At 38.0% G+C, this 25904-nt stretch overlaps 2 protein-coding genes across 2 annotated transcripts; one reads left to right on the top strand and one right to left on the bottom strand.

Moving 5' to 3' along the window:
- Positions 1-1247: 1247 nt before the first annotated feature.
- Positions 1248-8142, bottom strand: hsd17b14 (hydroxysteroid (17-beta) dehydrogenase 14). The gene is made up of 9 exons (XM_026916139.3): positions 7997-8142; positions 7883-7921; positions 6370-6467; positions 6222-6288; positions 5349-5440; positions 4081-4185; positions 3643-3710; positions 2544-2640; positions 1248-1772 (listed from the first exon to the last, which is right to left on the bottom strand). Exons 1-9 carry the CDS (start codon positions 8136-8138, stop codon positions 1629-1631), a joined length of 852 nt encoding a protein of 283 aa, XP_026771940.3. The 5' UTR covers positions 8139-8142; the 3' UTR covers positions 1248-1628.
- Positions 8143-15177: 7035 nt separating this feature from the next.
- On the top strand, positions 15178-25348 carry kcna7 (potassium voltage-gated channel, shaker-related subfamily, member 7). The gene is made up of 3 exons (XM_026917008.3): positions 15178-15483; positions 17231-17943; positions 22501-25348. Exons 2-3 carry the CDS (start codon positions 17284-17286, stop codon positions 23407-23409), a joined length of 1569 nt encoding a protein of 522 aa, XP_026772809.1. The 5' UTR covers positions 15178-15483; positions 17231-17283; the 3' UTR covers positions 23410-25348.
- The last annotated feature ends 556 nt before the right edge of the window (positions 25349-25904 follow it).

Below are 25904 nucleotides of genomic sequence, written 5' to 3'. Positions count from 1 at the left end.
TGTTTTTTTTATGTCTGTTTGGTGTATATTTGTGTTTAAACAAAGAAATAAATTAATTAATTAATAAATGTGTAAGGGTGATCTCTTTGGAAAAAAATCGATATTAATATCTGGGAGGTGTGACGATTTTCTTACCTCTGATTGGACGACACGAGCATTTGTTGCTCAGAAGGTAAAACGAGTTCATCAGCGCCTCATCCTATTGGTCGAGCGGAGGGGAGTTGGACTTTTGCTCCTCGCTGATTGGACAGAAGGAGTTTGCGTCAGGTTGCGTTCGATTTACGCAGAGTTTGCGCAATTCCTGCGCTACAAACAGTCTGGTGAATAAGTAAACAAACCTGTAAACAAACCAGTGCATTAATAAAGCCTCTGTGTTGCTGTAGGATTTTTATAAGAGTGTGTTTAATGAAGGTAATGAATATTCAGTGCCAAAATAATACTTTAAATCCTACCTCCTTTATAACCAAACAAACAGCAATAAAACGGAATAAAAAATAAATTCATTTATTTTAATTAATTGATATTACTTTTACAGATGTCTTATTATAATATCATTAAATATCATTTAAAGAGAAAAAGAGTAATTAAATAAATAAAAAAAGCACTTTGAGCAACTGATTTTACTGTTGAAAATAAAAACCTTATTATATGGTAAATTAATTTATATTATTATTGACATATTTTGTATTATAATACTTTTAATAAAATAAGTAAATAAATATAATAAGTAAATGTATAAATAAATTATAACACCCACCACCTGGCTTTTTTAAGTCGTAAACGAGTTGCTTAATATTGTGTTAATTAATTTATTTTACTTTTACAGATTTTTTTTATTATAATAATTATATGTATTATATTATAAATCTAATATTATTATACATGTCTAATATTTAATAAACATTATTTAAGTGAAGAAGTAAGTAAATAATTAAAGTAAGTAGATAAATAAATTGTAATAAAATTGTAATAAACCATAATAAAAAAAACAGCAATGTTTCTTTATTTTAGGTCGTAAATTGCTGAAAGGCCGGCTGTAATGTTACTGCTGAAAAAAATCATTTTGTAAATTAGTTGACATTATATTAAGAAATCTCTCAAAGTAATATTATTAAATATTATTGTTTAAGAAAAATGGAACCAATTTTCACATTTCACATTTCACATTCACATTTTCAGATTTTTTTAATGTCATATCAGAGATGATTTGCTGGAAGAAAGAACAGACTAGACACAGATCACCATGCTCATTTATTTTCCACATGTTTAATCGAAGTCTTCATTTCTGAAATAATGAAAAGGTGCAACAGACACAGTTGTGAACAGAAAAAGCGTACAGTCTAAACTCTGCTGAGAATCAGGAATGTGGAAGAACATTTTACCGTGTTAGTAAAGAACATTAGTGTAACATCCAGTGCGTTAAAACGTCATTTAAAAACGCAATCACACATCAGTAACTCTGTATTACTTCCTGTTCTGATTAAAGAGAGAACATAATCACAATATCATCATAAAAAAGTAAACAATCAATACATCCAATGCTCTTATAGGAACCTTGAGGAGTTGCAGAAACAGACGGATCAGCTCAGACGATGTAAACATTAGTGTTTTTAAAAATTTTTTTATTTTTAAGGGATCTGACTTTTGAAGCCGTAGTTGAGCTCGGCTCCTCCGCTCAGGAGCAGGTCTATTCCGGTGCAGAAGGTGGCATCAGCGGCCAGGAAGAGAGCGACGAGTCCACTTTCCTCCTCGGTGCCCATCCGCCCCAGCAGCTACGACAAACACGCACAAACACAGCGTTTTATTTTTTATTTTACACAATTCATTATTTTTAATGAAGTGTTTAATGGAGCAGCAGCTTCATATAATCTCTGAGAAACATGTGAGCGGTTTGAGATTTTCAGAAATACCGAAGCAGCCTTTTGTGTTTCTGCACCAAAAACTTCACCACCCTGTTAATTTACAGTTATTTAACATCATTCAGTTCTTTTATCAATCTTTTTCTCCTGCTTTTTAATATTTAAAGATATAGTTTTAGAGTTCTTTTGAGTTATTTTCCCTTTCATGTTTTTATAAATGTATTATAGAACAAATTAAGCTATAATTTAAACGTATTTATAACACAGCGCTGTTGAATTCTCAAATCTGATTGGTCAGAAGGTCTGGATTAATTTTCCATAACAACAGCTCTGATATTTATGCGGACCTTCTAATATATTATCGTTTCCATAGTAACAGCTCATTCACAGGGACTTGTACAGCAGACGCTCCACATTATGGGATCATGGTGAAGTTTTATTCTGTAAAGTTTTAACTGTAAAGTAGTATTCTGCTGTTTAGAAAGAAACCTGATCACCCAAAAGAGCCTGCAAACACACACACACACACACACACACACACATACACAGCCTGTTTGTTGGAGAAAGTTCTGGCTTTGTTTAAAAGTTCTTCATTTTCCTTCTTGCCTTCAAACACTTCCTGCTCTCCATCCCCCCCCCCCCCCCCCCCCCCCCCCCCCCCTCTCTCTCTCTCTCTCTCGTTACCTGTGCGTTCTCTCCCTCTTTAATGGCGGCGGCTGCGTCGGCTGTGTGGCCCGCGAGCTCCTCCCACAGAGGCGTCATCACATTGCCAGGGGAAAAGCTGCAAAATAATAATGATAAAAATATAACAATAAACAATAAACAAAGAAGGACTTCAGATAAAATCACAGACTTGCTATGACATGACAACATGGTCACGACATGCTTTTCTGTGTGTATCACCTGTATATCTAGAGTACAAACTAATCCTTTGGTTTAAAACAGACAGCAAATTATTTAATATTCATTGATATTTGATATTCATAGATTTTACTTGTTTTGATTTTGTGTCTTGGTCTTAAATTATTCTTGTAACCCTAAAAACATGTTGAACTGATTATCTTTCAGTTTTTTAAATGTGGTACATTGTTGTACACTGTATTTTAATTATTTATTTACAAAATATTTATCTTCTGAAAAATAAAAATCAAGAAGCATACTACTTATTAAATATTTCTTCAATTTTTGTCACACTCAAAGTCACACTCATGTTTAATCAGTTCAATCTATTGTAAAACAATCTTTCCATATTAATAACGTTGCCATGAAATACATTTATGACAACTTCTCATTAAAATAACAGAGGGAAATTACACCCTATATTATAAATCTTTAAACTCCAGGAGCTACTTCACCATCTCTCACCTCCATATCTCTGTGCTTATAGTGAGGTAAAGCAGCTTTCATACAGAAACCGGAGGAAAAATACATCATCCCAATTGGATAATCCTGTTTCACATCACAGCAGCTGGTATCCAATAAAATGTGATTAAACAAAGGAATGCAATAATAATAATAAAAAAAAAACTTATAATCTGTATAATAATTGTTTTTCCTAAAGAATCATCCTAGTCTATTCAGAGCCTACAGATTATCAGTGACCCCTTCAGAGTCTGAGAAAAACGCCGATGTGGCCCGGGCGGGATTTAAGTTTGACACCCTGCTGTAATGGTGTATTACAGGTGACCACACATGCACAGTTTCATTAGAGAAATAAAGTAAAATAAAGTGAAATAAAAGAAGAAGAAAAGGAAAGAGGCAAATGATCAGAGCCAGAACTCACCAGTTAACTCTCACATTGTAGCGACTTTCGTCTACAGCCATGGCTTTGGTCATAGAGATGATCGCCCCCTAATGCACAAACATGAGCATTACACTGGCTCTCAAACCCCAAGTGACAACAGCCCGAGTTCAATATATTCAGCAAAACATTTGCATGTGTGCTTCAGGATAATCCTCTCACATTAGGATGAAAATCAATCCCCCAGGGGTGAGTTTTTAATCAGGTTTCAGTTTCCTCATATTAACATCATGTTTCTGGAGTTATTTATAACACACTGCATGATACAGTGCTGTTAAATTCTGGATTCTGATTGGTCAGAAGGTGTTGATACATTTTCTGTACCATAAAATACCATTGACGTGGTGAAGTTTTCTGTAAGGAAATGTATATTTTTGTTTATTTTGATGTAAACTTTGCCAGGCAAGTGAAAGTTCTCACCTTGGTGGCTACGTACGGAGCGGCGTGTTTCTGTCCGATAGACGCCACCAGGCTGGAGACGTTGATGATGTTGCCTTGTGTTTTTCGCAAGTACGGAAGAGCAAACTGAACAGAAAAGAAGAGAAAGGAAACATAAATAACCAACTAATAGCACAGCGATTTCAAAAATTTTGAAGCCATGTATCCATTTAGTGTAAATTCTACATTTTCCAATAATTCAGATATTAGGTATAAAACCCTGACCAGCTGTACTGAGCATGCGCATATATATACATCCTTTCAGTAGATTTCCTGAATAAGGTGTTTATATGCAACAAATTTCCTATTAAAACAGGTATAATCCAGGGACGGGAATCAGAATTTAGGGAAATCTGAATATCGTCTTAACCTGAATCAGGCAGTCGAATTGCAGTGTTTACATGACTCAATACTAATTAGAATATCGCCAAATTCTGATTAATATCATCGGAATACTGATGTGCATGTAAACGTAGTCATAGCGTGCTGCGTGTTGAGATGTTTTAGCCTTCACATCGCTGGAAAGCTTCTATTTAAATGATGTTTCGAGTCAATGAAGCTGACAGTAATCAAGCCTGGGTGAGTCTAGTCTAACTGAACCCAATTATTAATTACATTTGATTAACTGGCTGATTGAGTAAATAAGGAGGAAACTACTTTCTCACTCAGGGCCAGATCATTTTAAAACTGTGTTGTACTCAGATTGTTTTTTTTCTTATATTTTGTTTGAAGATCTGAAACAATTAAATGTGACAAATATACAAAAATAGAAGAATACTTTTTCACAGCACTGTATTATCACAGATCAATTACATAATCATAAAATCTCTCTAACTTCTAAAGGTAGTTTTATTCACACTGCAGTTAAATTCTGTATTATTTATGCTTGTTTTACGTTACTGAGCTTCATCATTTTACAAACAGCTTTGTAATTTTAACCCATACAATTCAACAGAGCAATCACGCACGCTTAGAACTGTAATATAAAGCTATATTAGAAATATACTAATAATTACACCATCATCATCAGCATTAAAATGACTCTTTATTGTCCAGATACAGTAATGGACAGGATAGTGTGCGGCTAAAACATTGTGCAAAGCAACAGTCAGTAATAACAGATGAACACTGTTCAGTTCTGTTGTGTAGAAGAGAAACAAAGGCGAGTTTTTACACGCATCCAGTTTCCATGTGAGTGCTGGACAACAAACACTGAGCAAACAGAAAACCGGCTCAATCTGGCGTCTCACCTTGGATGCGAGGAAGTAGCTGATCAGATTCAGGTTGAGTAAATCTCTAAACTCCTCTGCGCTGGTGTCGTCTGTGGGTTTATGAGGAGGATCTGAGCACAGAGCACGTTCACGTTATTATTCACTCAAACCACGTCACTCTCTTTAACAGCAGTAAATGTTTAAAAGAAGTTTTCTAGCTCAGAATTAAGAGACACACACCCCGTGTCATGCTGTTAGAGGAAAATAACCAACGAATGGGTGGTGTGATGAAGCGGAGTTGAGGTTTTCACTCTGAAGTTGATTACTTTCCTATAACAGCATGTCCTGAAGTGTTTTATTCCTCTTATACCACTGCAATTTACCGACGATTTCAATTATTAATCTATTAAAGAACTACACGTCGTACATTTTATCCATTTATAGTTACATTTAAAGTTGTGAAATGTCCATGAACCAAGGTAGTTCTTAACCTGTTCTTACTTACGTTATAGCAGCAATAAACAACGAACTTTTTTCTCTGTCTTAAAGTAAATCCAAAAGAAACGCATGTTGTCATGTTACTAAGAAACCACAAAGTGTAAACTCCTCTGTCCTGAAGAAGTTACAGCTTTACCTCTGAGTGTTACAAAGCGCTGACACTGGAGACTCCTTCCATAAATTTGACTTAAACAAAAATGTATATAATCGTCATATCAACGATTTTTTTAATCCGTTTATATGAAGCGTCCTCTGTACGCCCCTGTGAATGAGCTGTTACTATAGAAACAATGACGTATTAGAACGAGCGCATTAACATAAACCTGTGATTTGCATCTTCTGACCAATCAGAGCCCAGAGTTCAGCAGTGCTGTAGTCTAAGTGAAAAAGGGGAGCTGAAAGTCGGACACTTACGCCAGCCTGCGTTATTCACCAGACAGTCGATTTGTCCGAAGTGCTCGACGGTTGTGGTGATCAGCCTCTGAGGAATAAACACAAACACTGTACAGTAATAAAATAATAAAGTTCTGACCACGTTACAGCGCCGGAGTGTGAGACGTACCTTAATGTCCTCTTCTTTAGAGATGTCACAAGACACGAAGAGACACACACCCGGCCCCGCTTTATTGAGCTCCTCCTCCACATGTTTACCTGCTTCAGCTTGTGCAGGAAAAAAAATCCCTTAAACATGATTCTAACCACAAAAGTGCTTTTCAACAGGTTCGGCCCAGAAATCGCAAGAAAACACGGACATCATGTGACTAATACATGATAAATAAAATGACGTCCTACAGGTGAAAAATTTACATGAAAGTAAATGAATCATGTAAATAATTCACAAATTAGTGTAAAAGAATCATGTGTAAGAATCACATGCAGAATAAACGAATCTTGTATCAAAAAAGACATTAATATAAATAAATTATGCACATCATATGTGAAAAATGAATCATATATAAAATAAAAAGTGCGTAAAAATGCATGCATATCATCATCATGTGATTATTTACACGTGAAGGTCGTGTGTCTTCTGTGTACATGGACACGACATGTGACTTTAGGGAACTTTGCACTCGTGACAGATGTGTATTTACCCTCAGCAGAAGTGCACTACATTCTCACAGCATACAAAACTGTGGTTTCTACTGTACCCTAAATAGTGCACTACAGTCTATCCAGTATAAATTCTTCCTCGGTATAGTATACGTGCACTACACAGGGGATAAAATACTGACTTCTACACCTACATTCTAAACAGAACTATTTTTCTCAGTTATTTTGCAATAAAAATGTCCAACAATAAGGGAGCCATCTCAAATTCAGCTTCATTCTCCCACAAGATGATTTCTACTCCTACGTAGTGCACTATTTTTCTAAAAAGGAAGTCATCTTCATTTAAATTCCACTAAATAGGCCAGACTATAAATGAATTATTTCTACACCTAGATAGTGCACTACGTGTCCAAAAGGGAACTTAATTTGCCTGCTATTTGCAGAAGTCAACTAAAATTCAGCTCCACTACAGGTGCACTAGATAGTGAACATAATGGCCTCTACACCCAACATAGTGCACTACTTGTCTAATGAGGAAGTCATCTTCATTTGAAAGCCTAATTAGGGTATTAAATAATAGCTTCAACACCTAGATAGTGCACTGTGTGTCCAAAAGGGAACCAGTTTTGGCTGCTTTTCATGCACTTTAAGGAAATTCAACTCCATTCTCTCACTTGATAGTGAACATAAAAATTTCACCGCCTTACATAGTGCACTATTTGTATAATAAGGAAATCATCTTCATTTGAAAGTGCATTAAATACACTAACTAAAATACACCTAAATAGTGTTCAGTAGTGGAGTTATCTGGGATTCAGCTGCCTTAGTGTACTACATAGGCTATAAAATAAGGCTCCTACACCCCAAAGTGCACTAGATGTCCAATAAGCTGAGAACTGTTTGTGTGTCTACGTCATCAAGCTGTTTTTTTTTTTTTCTTATAAAGGTAATATTCAATAATATTCAATAATAAAAGTAAATAAGTGAATATAAGTGTATGTATATAAAAAGTCAGATCTTACCTCCTCTGGCGCAGAAAACAACTTTAGCCCCATTCTGCACTGAAAAATCATAGTTTTTCAATGTTTAGTAATTTGTCCAACTTTTCCTCTTATTTCCCTCCAAACCAAACTTACCGAAGACTTTAACGATGCCTCTGCCGATACCCTTGGAACCTCCAGTCACAATCACCACCTTGTCTTGGTATCTCTGTGCACTCGCCATGTTCCTGCAGCTCATTTCCACACAACTGCTGTTAGGAACTGAAACGAAATGCATACAGTCATGTGATTTTTGTTTTCCTTCCGTGACACACGCACACACATACACACACATGGTGCAGTTACACAGAGCTTCCACCAGGTGGAGACAAAAACACACAAAAAAAATCATCATTACCAGGACTGCAGGGCAAGATCAGCTGAAGAGGAGACAGCAAATCTGTTAGATCAGGAGTATGGAAGTGTCTTCAAAACTAATCTCAAATTGTATTTGCAGCTGTGTTTTCTGTTTGTGGACCCATAAACTGTGACGTAATTCAAATGAAAATTACCCTTTGCTTTTTCATTTTAACGAATGTACAATGCCAAATTTCAAATGGAAAAGCAAAGTCTGTTTGCAGTTGCATTTCCCACGTCTTATGAGTTGTGACTATTGCGATGTCATATTGAAATCGCAATAGCAGTTAGCTTTTTCACTTCCTCGCCGTCACGTATGGAGCCTGCGAAAATTCAGATGTGATCGCAATTCGCTTTGCGTTCGCATTTCCGAAGCCTTGCACAGAAACCTGCCAATCAGTGTTGGGGTGGGAGTTCACTATGGGGCGTGTCTGCATCAGTCACAGTCGATCGCATACAGGAGTTCTCAAACTCTAAACAGTATTTCAATGGAGTTTAAAATGTATGAAGTTGTGAAGATGAGCTTTTGTTAAATGGCTGATGTAAAAGGCGGGGCTCTTCGTCGCTGCCCCCTGCGCACAGAAACTGCCCCACTCTCACCGAGGGCCTGTTTACAGCAAAAAACAACACATTGCTTTTCTACAGAACTGTCAAGAGCTTCAGGTGTGTTCTGAAAAGCATGTGCACATTCAACTGTCAAATCCTGAACTGTCAATCACCTCATTGACCACACCCATTTATTTATCATCCAACAATTCCTAGCATTGAAACCACATTTATTATACGGAAACATAAACACATAAAAACAACAGAACACTATTCCTGGGGAAAAAAAATGTAGAGATAAATTAAAATGTAAGTTTGGCTTGTTTTCCATTCAGTAGCATGGAAATGGGAGGGATTCAAAATTGTACTGCAGTCAGCCACTAGAGGGCTTCAGACACATTTAAGCTTCACTTTTAAACCCTTGTTACAACATCCACCTGTATGTACAGTCATTGAGCGAAAATAAATGTTGGATGTACGAAATAAATTGGTCATTATTTATAAATCAGTGTGAAATTAAGACTTAAGACTTAAGACTTAATACACCACAAGTGTCACAGACTGAAATATAAATGATTATTTATTTACAGAGTGGAAAATTTGACAATACTGCTCTTAAACACATTTATTCCAGTATTCCAGTACTCAGTACTCATCAGTGCCACTTTATCTTACATTGTCTTTTTCTGTGCTATGTGTTACAATGCATTACGATGCAAAAATGTGATGATGTGCATCATGGGAATCAGCATTCTACTATTAATTATTGCATCTAATGCAATTCCACTTTAATTCCTCCGGGCCTGATTGCTCAGGGTCACAATAACCGACACACATTATACGTTATGTGGTTACATGACCATGTTATAAAGAGGTCGCTGAAATCGATCATTTTAGTCGACTTTGGAGCTCTATTTCCAGTTAAAATTATACTGGAGCACATTATGTTTCAGTCCATCATTTTCCCTGGGTCAGAGACTTTGTTTATTCAATCAAACTTTTTGGAGAATTGACAGATGTATTTTATTTATTTATATACTTATTTATATTTGTATTTATTTATTTACTTTTAGAGTATGGTGAGCCTGTAGTACATTTTGTTTACAATATTAAACCTCTGTTCGTAGCCACATTTGATTCATTTAGATTTATACAGACAAAAAAGCACATTGTTTTGCATTGTTTATAATTCAGAAATAAAAAAGGAGTCTTTCCAGTCATAATTTATCTTCATTCAAATTTTGTTCGAAACTTTCTGCGAATCGAATTGAAATGATTCATGAAGCCAGTATCGAAAATCCAATCGAATCGACTCACACATATTTGCATATTTATTTGTGCATTTCTTCTGTATGTTTATTTGTGAAGATTTATGTAAGTATACTGTATACTGTACTGTATATTTAGTTAATTTTATGCCCATGTATATGGTATTGAAATTTTGACTTTAATTTACTGCTTTTTATGCAACTAGGTTATTGTAAGTTTTTTCTTTTCCTTTATTTTCCCCTTGAATTTTGTTTTGGTTTCTGTATCACGTTAAAGGTGGGAAAAGATCTGACATGATTTATCTTGGTATGGAGACTTTTTATATCCACAGTATATGGTATGCTAATCTGTTAGCTAGCACTGTTAGCTCACTGTGTAGATAAATGAGGAAAAAAGTGAGAAGTTAATACAATTCCTTTTACCTCACATTTCCCCTGAGGCAGATACGGTGTGCTGTTGTTGTTTAATTTTTGTTATGTATGTTCTAATTAGATATCTTATTGAATGATGAGGGTTTTAATGAATATCATTAACAGATAAAATAAATAGCATATTGTGTAAACCAGTAGACAAGGTTGCTAAAAAGTTAGCTAACACTAGGCTAACTATTATATTAGGCTAATCTATTAAGTGCAAATTAGCCTACTCATGTACACCGATGTTGGTAAATGATGGTAAATTAGTGCGACTTCCTCCAAATAACAACGGAATATGTGCAAACATGAACTACAGCTAATACCGACAGCTAGCATGGTGATAACGCCGATGATACAGCCTAGCTTGCATGCTAAATACGATACAGACTGGTTAGATTAATACAAAACGTAGCTAATGACAGATATTTGTAGTGATAACTCCTTTTTTGTTGGTTGTTTTTAAAGCACCTTAGAAATCACAGGATGGCAAAAATACATAATAAGGAGAAATATGAATTTATGAATAAAATTAGAGTGATCTTCTGCCATAGTATTGCAGGGATTGGCTCTGGATACACTGCATCTCTGACCAGGATAAAACGGTTACTAAAGATGAATTAATGAATGTGTTTAATAGACCTCTGATATAACGCAGTGTATGTGTTGTGCGAGATTATTCAAATGTTGTGGTTGTCACGGGATCATACAGGATTTGGATGCAAATGTAGGGACGACCCAAAAGGACAAAGCAAGCTCGGGGTCAGACGATCATCAGACAGACAAGGATTAAACTCTCAAACTATGCAGGAACACAATGTCAAAACCAGAATACCGATCGGATCTAAAGACTTGGAATTGTCACTGGATGAACACAGAGGCAAGACTTCGCAATGAACTGAGGTTTGCAGTGGATATTTGAAGTTTTAACAGGTGAACAGGTGAGTTGGGGGAAGGAGTTACAGAGGGGGTATGGGTCATGTGACGAGTCAGGTGACTGGCTTTCTTGTTTGTTGCTGCATTGAGGATCTTGGGAAATGGAGTTTGTGTGTTCGTCTGAAGCCAAAAGTGACATTATGGTGGTTAAATGACTTTACACAGTGATTGAAGACGTCGCTGTGGTTTTAACCCTTTCATGTCCACTTAAAGGTGTTTTTATGCATATTAGATATCACCTCCAAACCACTCCAGTGTTATATACTGATTTTTAATACATTAAGTGTTGCTCTTTTCAATCCAACATGGCTGACAGCATGTCTCATGCACTTCTGTCTAAACTTTCTAGATAAAAAGGTCTTATCAAGGTCTGATTAACATTAACACACATTATTAGCTTTTTTAATAAGACATGATATAAATTGTGCTAAACTGCATAATTACTATATTTGTTAAACATATGCTGTATACATATACATTTTGGATATTTCGGAAGTTTAAAAAAATGTTTTGTAATATTTCAGACCTAAAATGTTAGTGAATAAATTTACATATTGCAAGTATTTTTCAGTAGTAAGATATTGACCTCATTTTACTTGTTGTCTGCTAATGTCAGTTACTTTTAAGTGAATGTCAAAATTCAGTTGAATTTGCATGCTACAAAATCATCTAAAGATCTGGATATGTTTTATAATAATTTATGCTTGCAAGAGTTAAATGTAATAAAATATTATTATGCTCTTTAAAGGATGTCAAAATTTATTGTATATGATGTCGTGACAGAAATTTATTTTTGTTACTTATACCAGTACATAAGGTCCTTTCATAAGCCTATACATATACACACATATACATTACAGTACAGCGAGATTCTTTTCTTCTCATATTCCAGCTTTTTAGGAAGTTGGGGTCAGGAACCACTGCTCCGTTTTCCCAAACGACCTAATTACAAAGATTAAACTGAGGATCAGGTGCTGGCCAATACTCAAGTAGAAAAATATATTTAAAAAAAAAAAGCAAAAACAAAAAAGGGTTATTTCAGTACCGTGTGATATAGTATGAAAATATTCGGTATATACGGTATAGTATGTAACCCAGTGCTTCTCAAACATTTTGGTCACGCCCCCCTTTAAAGATATAAAAAAAAATCCCCCCCAACCAACCAAATAATTTCACTAAAAATCATGAAAATTGTATGATTTTTTAAAATTGAAATTAAAAATAATTAAAAAAAAAAAAATGAATTACAATTGTGTTGCTGTTGCTGAAACATTGAACAGAACCAGATTGGGCGGACATAGCACATGAAGCGCACATATGCTATTACCAAACTGTTCTTGCTACTGTCAGTGGCCTCATCAACTTGAAGCGCAAAGCGTTTCCTTTTTATTTTCTCAATGAGCTGTTCCTCCAAGTCATTCGCAATATCAAAAATTCGCCTTGACATGTTGTCATTAGACACTGGGATAGTCTTTAATTTCGTGACACTCGCCTCATCAACCATAACTGACACCATATCTATGGCAGTGGGAAGAATCAATTCATCTGCAATCGTGTGGGATTTCTTGCATTGTGCAACACAATACGCAATTTTGTACGAAGCCAGTTGCGCTTTCGCTGTGGCTGAAGTGGCTTTTACAAAATGACTTTGCTGCCCACGATATTGATCAAGGTTTCTTTTAAAAAACTCAAGTGGCTTTTGAACATAATTCGGATGTATTGTCGCAATATGTCTTCTCAATTTGGTGGGTTTCGTGCTGTCCGCTTTAAGACATAGGACCCACATCATAGGTCTCTACTCCTCACCAACCACATTAACAGTGAAGCCGAGAGAAAGATATGCCTCATTTTATTTTCTGCATTTATTTTTTTTTAATCTCCAGCGCCATCCTGCAGTACCTGTGTACCTGTACCTCTCCACACTCTGAGAACTGAAGAGGATGGTCCAAATTCGGAGCCGAAAATATGATATCTATTAATTGAAAGGTCTCCGTATTCAGACTCATGCTATGCAGGTGTTGTACTTGATGTTTCTGGGTTATTTTTATTGAAATTACCTGAAAATCCTGTTGGACAGCAGAGGTGTGGTCAAGCACCGGATTGTGAATGGAGAACAGAGTTATTTGCAGAACGAGATGTCCCACAAACTTCTATGAGTTTCTTCAAATTTAAATTAATATATGGTGCAGGCCCAGGGGCTTCTTTGATGTCATCCATGAAAACTGGGAGGAAGACCTTCACAAATCCCATGCCTTCTTGGCCTAAAGTGAAACTCCACACACTGGGTCAGTTCAGCCAGGAGAAGTTGCTCAGAGTACAGGCACGAGAATGTCAGTTGCACTCATCTGTGTGAGTTTTCATCAGGAGATCAAGTGCTTGTTTTACTACTCACTTCGAGCTCCAAACTACTCGCAAAGACCCTTCGAGGTCACACAGCATGTCGGCTATGAGGTCAGGCGAACTGAAATATATACCCTATACGGATATACCACCTCAACCTCCTTAAACCATGGACAGAAGTAATTCCTGCTACTTTGGCGATGGTAGTTCCTGAGAGGGAGGAGCTTGGACCGGAGGTGAACATCAAATGTGTGGCTCAGCTCACCCTGGTCCACTGTGGGGATCACCTCTCACTGCCCCAAAGAGAAGAGGTAGCCCAGATATTTGGACATGTTTTCTCCCCTATCTGGTCACGCTAATCACAAATATCAGTCAGAGGGTAATAAATCTTATGATCGCATTGTATTGCATCGTATAGTATTGTGTCGTATCGTATTGCATTGTTTCATATTGCAGCATATCATAACACATCATATCGTATCGTATCACATCTTAACACAGTATCATATAACGCATATCAGTATCTTATGGTATCAAATTAGAGTGTATTGTGTTATATCATAGTGGTAGCTCAGTGGCTAAGACAGTGGACTTCTAATCGGAAGGTTGTGACTTCAAATCCCAACGCAGCCAAGCTGTCACTGCTGGGCCCTTGAGCGAGGCCCTTAACCCTCAACTGCTCAGCTGTATTAAAAAAAAATGAGATAAATGTAAGTTGCTCTGGAGAAAGGTGTCTGCCAAATGCCATAAATGTAAACACTGTAACACATCTCATCATATTGTGTCTTATCATGTCAAATTGCTCTGTATAACAGATTCAGTGGTATCATCGAATATCGACCCGTTGCCTTGTATCATATCGTATCACGTGAAACTTACACTCCTTGTAAAATTTACTAAAATAATGTTCACTGATTAATAAACACTAGAGATGGTATGATAGCACTTTTTCTTTCCCGAGACCGATACTGAAACCTTGACTATCAGCCGATACCTTTACTCATCCGATATTATTTTTGTTATAAACTACTAAGCTTTAAAATGTTTTTTTTCAAAGTTAAACTCATTCACAACAAAAATCACTTACATACAATAGAGCAATGTACTGTATGTAAATGAGTAAACATTTCCAGTTCCAAAAATACATTTCTTTTCCAAATATAATTGCAATCGCTGCAGGATCCAATATCCAAAATATTTTCCAAGATATCAGATCCACCATTTTGTTCCGGGTATCAGATCGGTGCAGATAATAATAATAAAAAATAAGAAGTAGTGACAGTAGAAGGAAGACGCAGCAGGAAGAGAGAACGAGTATGACCTTCTAAATTAGGCCTGGCGTTTACTGGGAGCTCGGGGTGATGGAACCTGGATTGAATTTCGACATGACAGCATTCCCGAGTGGAAGAGGCAGCGAGAGACCAGTGACTTGAGAGACCGGAGAGACTTGAGAGACTTGACATGAGAGGTAGCGTCCACTAAACAGCTTCTGAGTGTCCCACGGAGCTGAGGGAGGGAAACGGGACAGGACGCCCCCTGTAGGACAGTGACAGACTGATGGACTCAGAGGTGCAGGGACACACGGCTCACAGTGTTGTGGACGTAGTCAAGAAAACAGAGAGAGAGAATAGATTTAGTCCACATCTACAGGAGCTACAGTGATACAGTGCCGGCACACCACCTGCAGACACTTCTTCCTGAGGTTTTTCTTCTCAGATCGTCGTAAGTACAGCTACGGGAACTCATTCTAAACAAACGCCTGCTCATGAGAAAAAAATCCAGTCATTTTAATATCCATCTGGGTTTTATAGAAACGACCGATTTAATATTTTTTGAAATCTATAAATGGAAACGTGAGTGTGCGACCTGTGCACTAACATTTGACACTGTTCTGTCAACATGCTTCGGAGGATTATGGTGTTTACGGTATACTTTAGATCACAGCTGGCAGTGTGTGAGTGAGTATGTGTGTGTGTCTGTGTGTGTCTGCAAATTATATGATATGTTTAATTATGAGAAATTATGGATGGATGTATATACGTATATATTTTTCGTATAGTGATGATGCACTGAGAAGCATTTGGGGCTTAATGTCATATCAATACGACAAAATAATGTAAATTATCATGATAAATTACATCATAACACACATTTATGAAATATTGTACATATCGTCCGAGCTTTTCTCATTCCTGATTGGATGTTATGTTAATGAATGTTTCATATTCCCTCCGTTTACGCGTTAAATTTTAAACTTTGCCCTTTGAAAACCTGAATATCGTGATATATACTGAGTTTCACTAAAATGTCTTCCAGTGTCATTTTTTCTACACGTAGTATATATTTTATATATTTTGGAAATAAATTGGCTTAAGGTTTTAAGATTCTTTTGAAATTTAAAAGGTCGAGTATTTAATTCACGTTATATACAAAGTGTATTAGTGCCTTTATGATTTATCGATTCTAGCTATCAGCAGTTACTCCGATGTGTGTTGTCTTGTGTTGCTCAACAACTGTGGCATTTGTGTTGCGCTAGCATGTAGTAGCTCTGACGTATATTATGAGTCAAAGACAAGGAAAAAAAAATAATCTAATAGATTTATAATATCAAAAGTATATTTTCAATATAGTTAAAAAAATCCAGTCTGTTGAAATAAAATATTGTATATGGGTTTAACAGATAAAGGTTTAAAAATTATTGTATTAATCTAGACATTTATTTTGACAAAAATTACACTGTAAGAATTTTATTTAATTTATAAATTTCTGTATTTTGCTCTTACAATCACATTTCCTGAGGTATTTATTTTTTCATTTATTAAAATTAAAAATGCTTTCCATTCAATGATTTTTATTCATTTCATATTTTTACGTCAAGAAATGATTTTTGTTTGACATTTATTAAATTGTTATATATATTTTTTATATAATTCTTTAAATAATTTTATATATTTTTATATATTTTGCTCCTAAAGATACATTTCCTGAGTTTTTTACTTAATAAATTTAAAAATGGTTTCTTTCCATTTATTAATTTCCATTCATTTTACTTTCATTCGTCAACAAATTATTTTATTTTGAGTCTTAAATGCTTTTATTATACTGTGCTAATGTTTTTGTTTTGACTCATATACGAGTAAAATGTCTTTGGTTCTATTTTGAGAAAAAGCACTGTTGCTTCACAAATTGTGAAAATTTTCACTTCTTAATCTTCTCACAAATGTAGCGTAAGTGCAAATTCTAACGTAGACAAGTGTACATATGTTCTAATCAGAATTAGCTAAAGCAAGCACTTAATTAAGAGCAAGAGTAAGGGTTAATAAAGTAAGATTTAATATCTGTAGTGTATGTGTGAGTTTGGCGCACGCTCTGTTCACACACTCAGAGGTCGTCTTGTTTGGCATGAGGTATTCACTCTGGCCTGGGAGTATCATGCTCAAGTGACATGATTGCATTTCTGCTCTCACAGGGAGCAAATCCCAGCCTGGACCAACGCTGTGAGGTGCTGGTAAAGGAGTGAAGATGGACAGGTGTGGAGGAGGAGACGGCGGCGGGACGGCGGAGAACGAGAGCGAGAAGATGAGCAAAGAGCAGTGCAACAAGGCCGAGAAGGGTGAGAAGGAACATGAAGGAGGGAAGAAGGAGAGGGGTAAGAGAGAGAGCCGGAGGTCAGGAGGATGGGCGCTGAGTGAGCGCCTGGCCATCAACGTCTCAGGGATGAGGTACGAGACGCAGTTGCGCACGTTGGCGCAGTTTCCCAACTCGCTGCTCGGCGACCCACAGCGGCGCCTGCGCTATTTTGACCCGCTCCGCAACGAGCTCTTCCTGGACCGCAACCGCTTCTGCTTCGATGCCATCCTGTACTTCTACCAGTCCGGAGGGCGTCTACGCCGGCCGGCCAACGTGCCTCTGGACATCTTCATGGACGAGCTGCGCTTCTACGAGCTCGGCGAAGAGGTCATGACCCGTTTCAGGGACGATGAGGGTTTCCCTAAAGAGGAGCCCAGGCCGCTGCCACAAGACGAGATCCAGAGGAAGCTGTGGATGCTGTTCGAGCACCCAGAGTCGTCTGGTGGCGCCCGCATCATCGCCATCATCAGCGTCATGGTCATCGTGGTGTCCATCGTCATCTTCTGTCTCGAGACGCTGCCCGACTTCAGGCTTGAGAAAGAAATGAGAGAGGTGAGTAGAGAGAAGTATAAGCAATGGACTGTATTTGCTGAACCAATCAAGTCCCATAATGCCCCACGGAAGGGGAGGGGCTTGTTTATCAGACAGAATTGACGTAACCATAAATGACGTCATTCGAGAGTTCTGCAGTTCTGCAGCACTGCTTCTGGCTCGTTCTCCAAAATATAACGATTAATGACATGTACGTTAAAACTAAAAACACGCAGCACTGTTAATGTAAATTTAGTGAACAAACGTCGGGTCATAGCATGAAATTTGATAATGATTAAGGATTACGAGATTACGTCAGTATTCAACACATGGATGTCCTTTAACCAAACACACACACACACACACACACATACACAGGGCTGTATTCAGAGTTGGCAACTTAAGTCCAAAGTTACATCAAATACTTACATGGGGAAAGTTATGCGTATTCAGAGTCGGGTTACGCAGCTGTTTCTGGCTTTTCTGGGTTCCCCGTTCAGATTATTAAAATCACCTGTGTGTAGTTCACATCCCTGAGGTTGCCAGATTTTCCTTAACAAATAGCATCTGAATCCCTACCTGGATGGGATTAAATGTACATGGGGTCCTTGGGTAATTTCCTATTTTACAGGTGCAACTCTGCGATTATATTTCGGCCATGTCGGTGATTTTCTCTGTCCTCCTCTGAGAAAAACACAGGCTGAATGACGTACACTCTTTCTCCAAACTCAGCACTCGTCTGATGACTTTATTCTGGATGAACATATCTGTGATTTTCTACGCAAATGTCACTTTGCGTTGGAAAAAAAGATGTTTGTCTGCTGCTACTTGCTGTATTTAGTCTCGTCATGCGCGTATCAGTGACCTTCTCCCAGATATTAAACACTTACCAAGTTGCAAAACGAAAAATACTTTGTGATTATTGTTTTATTGTATTTTCAAGTTGCTGCTGGAACTTTGGTTCACCCCGAACTGAAATAAGAGCCAGTGTCTCTTCTCAACTCCAGCACCTCTCCGAGCATTTGGATGCCATGTTGTGAATGGAGTGTGATCATATGGGTTCATATGGGAAAATACAACCCCCTAGAAACTCGCTCCTACGGAAATACTATTGCTGTCCGGGTGCACGTTTTTTTTCTCTGAGGAGACGTGAATAACATTTATTATCAAAGTCCCCCTGATAAACTAATCCGAATACGGCTTTTCAATAGCGTCTATACTACTGTCTTTAAACCTGAAAAAAATCAGGGATAGAAAATATGGACTGAAGAAAGAACCATGTTTTTTTTTCTTGGCCGTCAGTACAGTGCAACTTAAAAGTGCACTGAAATAAAGGAGTTTAGTAAATGGTAAATACATTACTGTGTGAATAGTCCTAGTTGTAATTATGAGATTAATCACTGCGACAGTTGGGTTACTTTACTCCTCTCATTATTCAGCGGCTTAGAAAATAGCACTTGATCCAGAACATCTTGTTATTTAAAAATAAACAAAAAAATTTATAACGTGCTGACAACTTAATGATGCCATGAGATACTAAATCAAGGTCAGGAAATTGTAATTAAATCCTCACTAAGTGTGTGTGACTCAACTCTGAATATTTTTTATTATTACTCTAACAGGCATCTTTATTGAGCTGCATACACTTTATAAAATGAAGTTAATTTCAGCGACTTTAATTAGTTTAGTTAATGCTAGTTCCGGCTAGCTAGTATTATTTTAGCTTTACAACACAGACATTACAAAAGCATTTTAAAGGGGTGATAAAACATTTTACTTTAAAAATAACCACTTTAATCAAATAGTTTGCTAATGTTACAGAAATAAGGAATATTACAGCAGCTTTCTTAAACCTCAAAACTTTAATGTTAGCTAGCATACGCAGGTCAGGCAAGACGGGGAAGTCTAGCGAGGAGCAGATAATCTGCAAAGCTTCCTTATTAATTCCTTTGGAGCTGATGTGAGGAATTTCTTTTCACTTAGGTCCAATCGGTTCTGACTTTCGTCTGGTTTTTATTTCCTTGTTGAGGAAAATGCTATTACGTTTGATCTCATATTTTTTTGTTTAGAAGGTGAAATATTTAGCTTGTGATATACGTTTTGTTGTGGGGAGAAAAAACTTTGCTAATGAACATTTTTGTCTTAGTTTTTGCTAACAATGAAGTGTTGTCTTAAATAAAATTAAATAAAAGGGATTAAAAAAATGTCACCCCTTTGCAGTCTTTCCCAAGAAAAGAGCTCTTTGTCCAAAGTACATATGTTATAAAAGTAATAGTGTTTAAGAGCATAGTGAATTTTTTCAGCCAATAAATACAGACTGTAATCGGGTAATGTGTGTGTGTGTGTGTGTGTGTGATTGACAAGGTAATTGACTGTTTCTATTATTTTCACTGTTTTATTTTAAGTCCGGTTTCATTTTAGTCATTTTTATTGTGGTCTTGTTAAGGATATCGTCTTGTTTTTTTTTAATGATTTATTTTTAGTTTAGTTTTAGTCGTTTCAGTTCTCATTATAAGCCTGTGGATTTGATCTCAGCACTAATTTTTTTAGAATAAGACTTAGTATAGTTTAAATACAGAATAAAACACCCCACGTTGTGCTGTTGTAGTAAAATAATCAAGGACAGGGTGATGTAATGAAGCGGAGTTACTGCTACTACCCTGAAAGTGATTATTTACCTCTGTTCCTCTTATATCACAGCAATTTGCCGAAGATTACAATTTTTAAATTTGTTATACAATGACACATCAGTCGTTTTATCCGTTTATAGTTACTTACATTTAATGTGATGTCTGTGAAACAAGTTAGTTCCAGTTTTCACTTACGTTATAGCAGCTATATAACAGTTGTTCCCTCACCAGCCTGTCATGTTTACGCAGAGTGTAAATTCCTCTGTCCTGAAGATGTCGGAAAACTTACAGCGTTACCGCTTTACCTCTGACTGGTACAAAGCGCTGACACTGGAGACTCCTTCCATAAATGTTACATAAGCGTCTCCTGACTTTAAGAAAACTTCACCATATCAACTATAGAAACAATAACATATTGGAACTAACACATTAATATAAACCTGTGATCTGCAGCTGCACTACTGTCAGAGCTGCTGTTAGAGAGAACTAATCAACACCTTCGGACCAATCATATATGTATATATTTCTACCCATCAAGAACTTATCTGTTAATGCATATCTATACACTGCCTTTAGTGCTTATGAAGCATGTGTGTGTGTATGTGTGTGTGTGTGTGTGTGTGTATGTGTTCACATTCTGCACTTCTCACATCACTGCTTTCTCAAATCTCAAACAGTTTGGCGGCTCATATGATACCCTGTTTTCAGGCAAGGAGTGTGTGTGTATGTGCGTGTATGCGTGTGTGTGTATGTGTGTGTGAGTGTATGTGTGCTTGTGTGTCTTGGCACCCCTGCTCTATTTTTAGTGTAGTGAAGGCACCACGTTGCACCCCAAAATCAGCACTGACTCATGTGAAAGTGTGTGTTTAAAGCTCTACCTGTTTCAGTGTGAGAGAGAGAGAGGGGGAGAGAGAGAGAGTGTGTGTGTGTGTGTGTGTGTGTTCTCATTTCTGTGTTGACGTGCTTTGAGGGTTTTCCTTGCTCTATATTTAGCAACCTTAGATCCCTAAGATGTAACCAGAGAATGTGCTCGCTCCACCATTCCCTCTCTCTCTCTCTCTCTCTCTTTCTGTCTCTCTCTCTTCATCGATATTTGGCACAGCAGTTTGGAAACTAAACTGATACAGTAAACTACTTACCTCTCCCTCTCTCTCTCTCTCTCTCTCTCTCTCACACACACACACACTCCGTCTGTTGTCCTGTCCTGTTCCCATCTCTTCCCTCGTCCAGTTCATTGCCGTCAATCTCCATGGATCGAGTTTAATGACAAGTCTAAAATAATCTCAGGCCTGACTGGCCTCTGTGTCCTGCCCTCTGATACACACACACACACACACACACACAGGTTATTCCTGCTAACCTTAATAAAGAAACAGTTTCCGTTTTCATTTTTCCCACACATGAAGAGGCTGGTGAGGAAATCACTGTTTATAGCTGCTATAAGTTCCTGTAAGTGAGAACAGGAACTAACTTCTTTCACGGACGTTCCACAACATTAAATGTAACTATAAATGGATAAAAAGTAACACGAGTCTTTTTTTTAAGGAATAAAAAAGGCAGTTGTTGGCAAAGTCCAGTGCTATTAGAAGAATACAACATGTCAGGATGTGCAATTATGGGAAAATAATCAATTCTTTCTTTCCTGTTTTACTTCTCTTTGTATGTTTGTTTGTTTGTTTCTTTCTTTCTGTTACCCACCTACATAAATTCCTTCCTCTCTTTCCTCCTTCATTCCTTCTTGTCACAGTTCTGCTAGAGTCCTAATTCTCTGCTTTCTCCTTTCTCCCCATCCTTTCATCCCCAGCACCACTGCACCATCGCTTTTACTTTTTTCCACCTTTTGTTCTGTCCTTCCTTCACCTCACCCTGCCCTGTATACATGTTTTGCTAAGATGTTGTACTTCATTAATTGTTCTATTCAGTGCATCTCTCTCTCTTTTTTCTATAGCAAATGACGTTCCACTCGCACCACTCATCCCCGAACAGCACGGTGGTGGTGTCCCATCTCTCTCCGTTCCAGGATCCCTTCTTCATTGTGGAGACGATGTGCATCTGCTGGTTCTCCTTCGAGCTGCTGATGCGCTTCGCCTGCTCACCCAGCAAAATGCACTTCTTCAAGGACATGATGAACATCATTGACTTCTTTGCCATCATCCCGTATTTCGTCACACTGGGCACGGAGCTAGCTCGGTCCAAAGGTGGCACGCCCGCCATGTCCCTGGCCGTCATCCGTGTCATCCGTCTCGTGCGTGTCTTCCGGATCTTCAAGCTGTCGCGCCACTCTAAAGGCCTGCAGATCCTGGGCCAGACGCTGAAGGCCAGCCTGAGGGAGCTGGCGCTGCTCATCTTCTTCCTCTTCATCGGAGTGGTGCTCTTCTCTAGCGCCGTCTACTTTGCCGAGGTTGACAGCCCCGGCACGTCCTTCACCAGCATCCCCGAGGCCTTCTGGTGGGCCGTCGTGTCCATGACAACGGTTGGCTACGGCGACATGTACCCGGTGACGGTGGGGGGCAAGTTGGTGGGCTCCATGTGCGCCATCGCTGGCGTCCTGACCATCTCGCTTCCTGTTCCTGTCATCGTGTCCAACTTCAGCTACTTCTACCACCGTGAGATGGAGTGCGAGGACAGCCAGGAGTTCACACATGTCAACACGTTGCTGTGGGAGAAAGAGAAGGAGGACAGCGAGGACGAGGATGGGGGCGGAGATGAAGAGCCCGACTATCTACCCTTGGAAGGAGGTGTGAGCTGCAGAGGGATCTGCGCGCCGCTGAATGGGACTCTACTCGCTGGATTGTGTGCTGGGGAACAGAGAACGGGCAACGTGTTCCGAGGAGAATCACTCGTCACCCAAGTGTGAAAAAACAGAGAGAGTGAGAGAGAGAGAGAGAGAGAGAGAGAGAGAACAGGCTTTCCATCCACTTGTTGTAATTCTAATTCTAACCCTATGTTTCACACTAGCAACTGCCAAAATTACAACCAACAACATCTGTGTTGAGATTTTCTCAATTCTATGCAAATTAGGTATGAAGCACTAAAGCACCAAATCCAAACAACTGGCTTAAAGGATTCCTCGGAGCAATCCTGTGGCGCATGTGGTCCGACACTTCTTCAGTTCCTCACTCACAACTTTACCTCCTACCTGCAGTTAGTCTCCGTTTACAGCTTATAGCCACAACAAAACTTATAACCATGGATCCATCTTATCCTGTCACCAAATGTGTACAGAGAAGTTATGAAGAAAAATAAAGCTTGGAAGGATGTAGCAGAGATCGCTGGTGCGTCTGCTGAGTGCATGCAGCTAGTACAGTTAGCATGCTTTGCTAATCTAATCTGAAAAAGCAGCTAGTACATAGCAGAGCCGAGTCCAGTAACATGTAAATCAAACTTCAATACATTTTAAACATTTTTGTAGGCTGTATATTTTGGCTAAATGCTGAACAGGCCACGCCCACAAGCAACAAACTACCAGTGACATGAGCGGGCCGGTTCTGAACATTCGGAGCCCCTAAGTGACACCTTCTTCAGGGGCCCCCACATGCAACAATCATATTATTTTATATGCAAGAATGAACAGAATACTTCATTATCTTCTCGGATAAGGGAAAAGTTTGTGTTAGCTGAACACTTTTAACTCTAGATACAAGCTAGCTAGCTAGAAAATGGACAAATAGACTAAATCCAATTAATTAGCATTAATTTCTTACTGGTGTTTTGGGTTCATTTGTGTGCTTCTGCTTTTTTTTCCCAGATAGTGAATGCTTCATGATTGCCACTTCTTCATAAACTTTTGATGTTAGTTACATTAGTGACCTAATTTAGTTATGTAAACTGTATAATATATATGCAAATCATACCACAAGCGACCACCCTGTGACTGCCTGATACATAAACCTTTTTGCAGAAAGAGAGTAAAATGTGGGTTTTTTTTGCGTATCTATTTTAAAAATCATGCCGCCCCCTGGTGGTCTGGGAGCCCGAAGAGATATGCCAAGAAACACTTAGAGCACTTACAGCATAGCATAACACTTATAGCAAGAAACGTCTCTGGAAACGAGTGACTTGTCACTTTCTATTGTGAACAGTGGGTGAGATTTAAATCGAATCAGAAATGTGAAAAATGACTAAAACAGTATTTCTACGCGGCTGAGGTGAACAGCTTGGTGTTTACAGGGTAATAAAGAGCAGATTTATCAAGGACGCTGGTGAAATGATGGGATGAATGATGCTGTTGTGAGCATTAAAGATTTAAAAGTAAATTAAAGTGATCCTTGTCCTAAACTGGCAGCTCTATCCTTCCTTTACTTGTTATTTACAAAATAATTCATATGTTCAGTGCTAAAGTAAATGGATGGATCACTTTATTCGGGGTTAGATGACTGCTGTGTACATTTCATTAAAAGTCGAACTCTCTGAACAATCTAAGCAACCTGAACAATAACAATTCTTCGTTTTTCTGCTACACATACATTTGTGAAACATGTGGATGGAAACAGACCTGACGTGTGTGTGTGTGAGAGAGAGAGCGAGAGAGAGAGAGAGAGAGAGAGAGAGAGAGGAGTAAAGTGAGGAGAAACTCCTTCGTCCAGCTGTATGTGAGAAACCTGGATGGAGTGAAAAGAGTGAGAGACAAACTGAACTGAAACAGGAACAAGACAACGTTACAGGACTCACACAGTCATCACAAAGCCTCTTTAAAGGGAGAGTTTGGGGGAAAATTAAAGATACACATTTTTTTTTTTAATAGTCGATCAGCCTGACGTTTGCTTCTTTTTTTTTTTTTTTTGTACTGTAGCTAACATAAGTCTATCTCACCTAAACTATTTTCCACTACACCACAGCGCTGTTGAATTCTCGATGCTGATTGGTCAGAAGGTGTTGAGTTGATTAATTTTCTATAATAACAGATCGATATGATACACTATCACTATCATATCGAGCTGTATCGTAGTACACTATCGTTTCTATAGTAACAGCTCACGAAGATTTTGTACTTGTATAGACTTGTTTTTTGTAAGGAGATGTCTATTTAACATTTAGGGAAGGAGTCTCCACTTTGTGTCAGCGCTTTGTAACAGTCAGAGGTAAAGCTGTAACCTTCCGACATCTTCAGTGCAGAGGAGTTTATGCTTTGCGTTTTCTCGATTCTGCGTTTTTTTTCTGTCTTCTGAACTTCAACAGAGCATCCTGCAGTTCTGACTTTATCTTTAATAGACAGGTTTATATTAATGAGCTCGTTCTAATATGTGTTTGTTTTTATAGTAACAGCTCCTTCACAGGGCACGCGAATGTGATGTTTATTATTAACATTTATGGAAGGAGTCTCCAGTGTCAGTGCTTTGTAACAATCAGAGG

Source organism: Pangasianodon hypophthalmus, chromosome 13 (assembly GCF_027358585.1).
Source record: "Pangasianodon hypophthalmus isolate fPanHyp1 chromosome 13, fPanHyp1.pri, whole genome shotgun sequence".
NCBI lineage: Eukaryota > Metazoa > Chordata > Actinopteri > Siluriformes > Pangasiidae > Pangasianodon > Pangasianodon hypophthalmus.
Note: the sequence above shows the minus strand (reverse complement) of the source record. Positions and strands in the feature narration are given on the sequence as shown.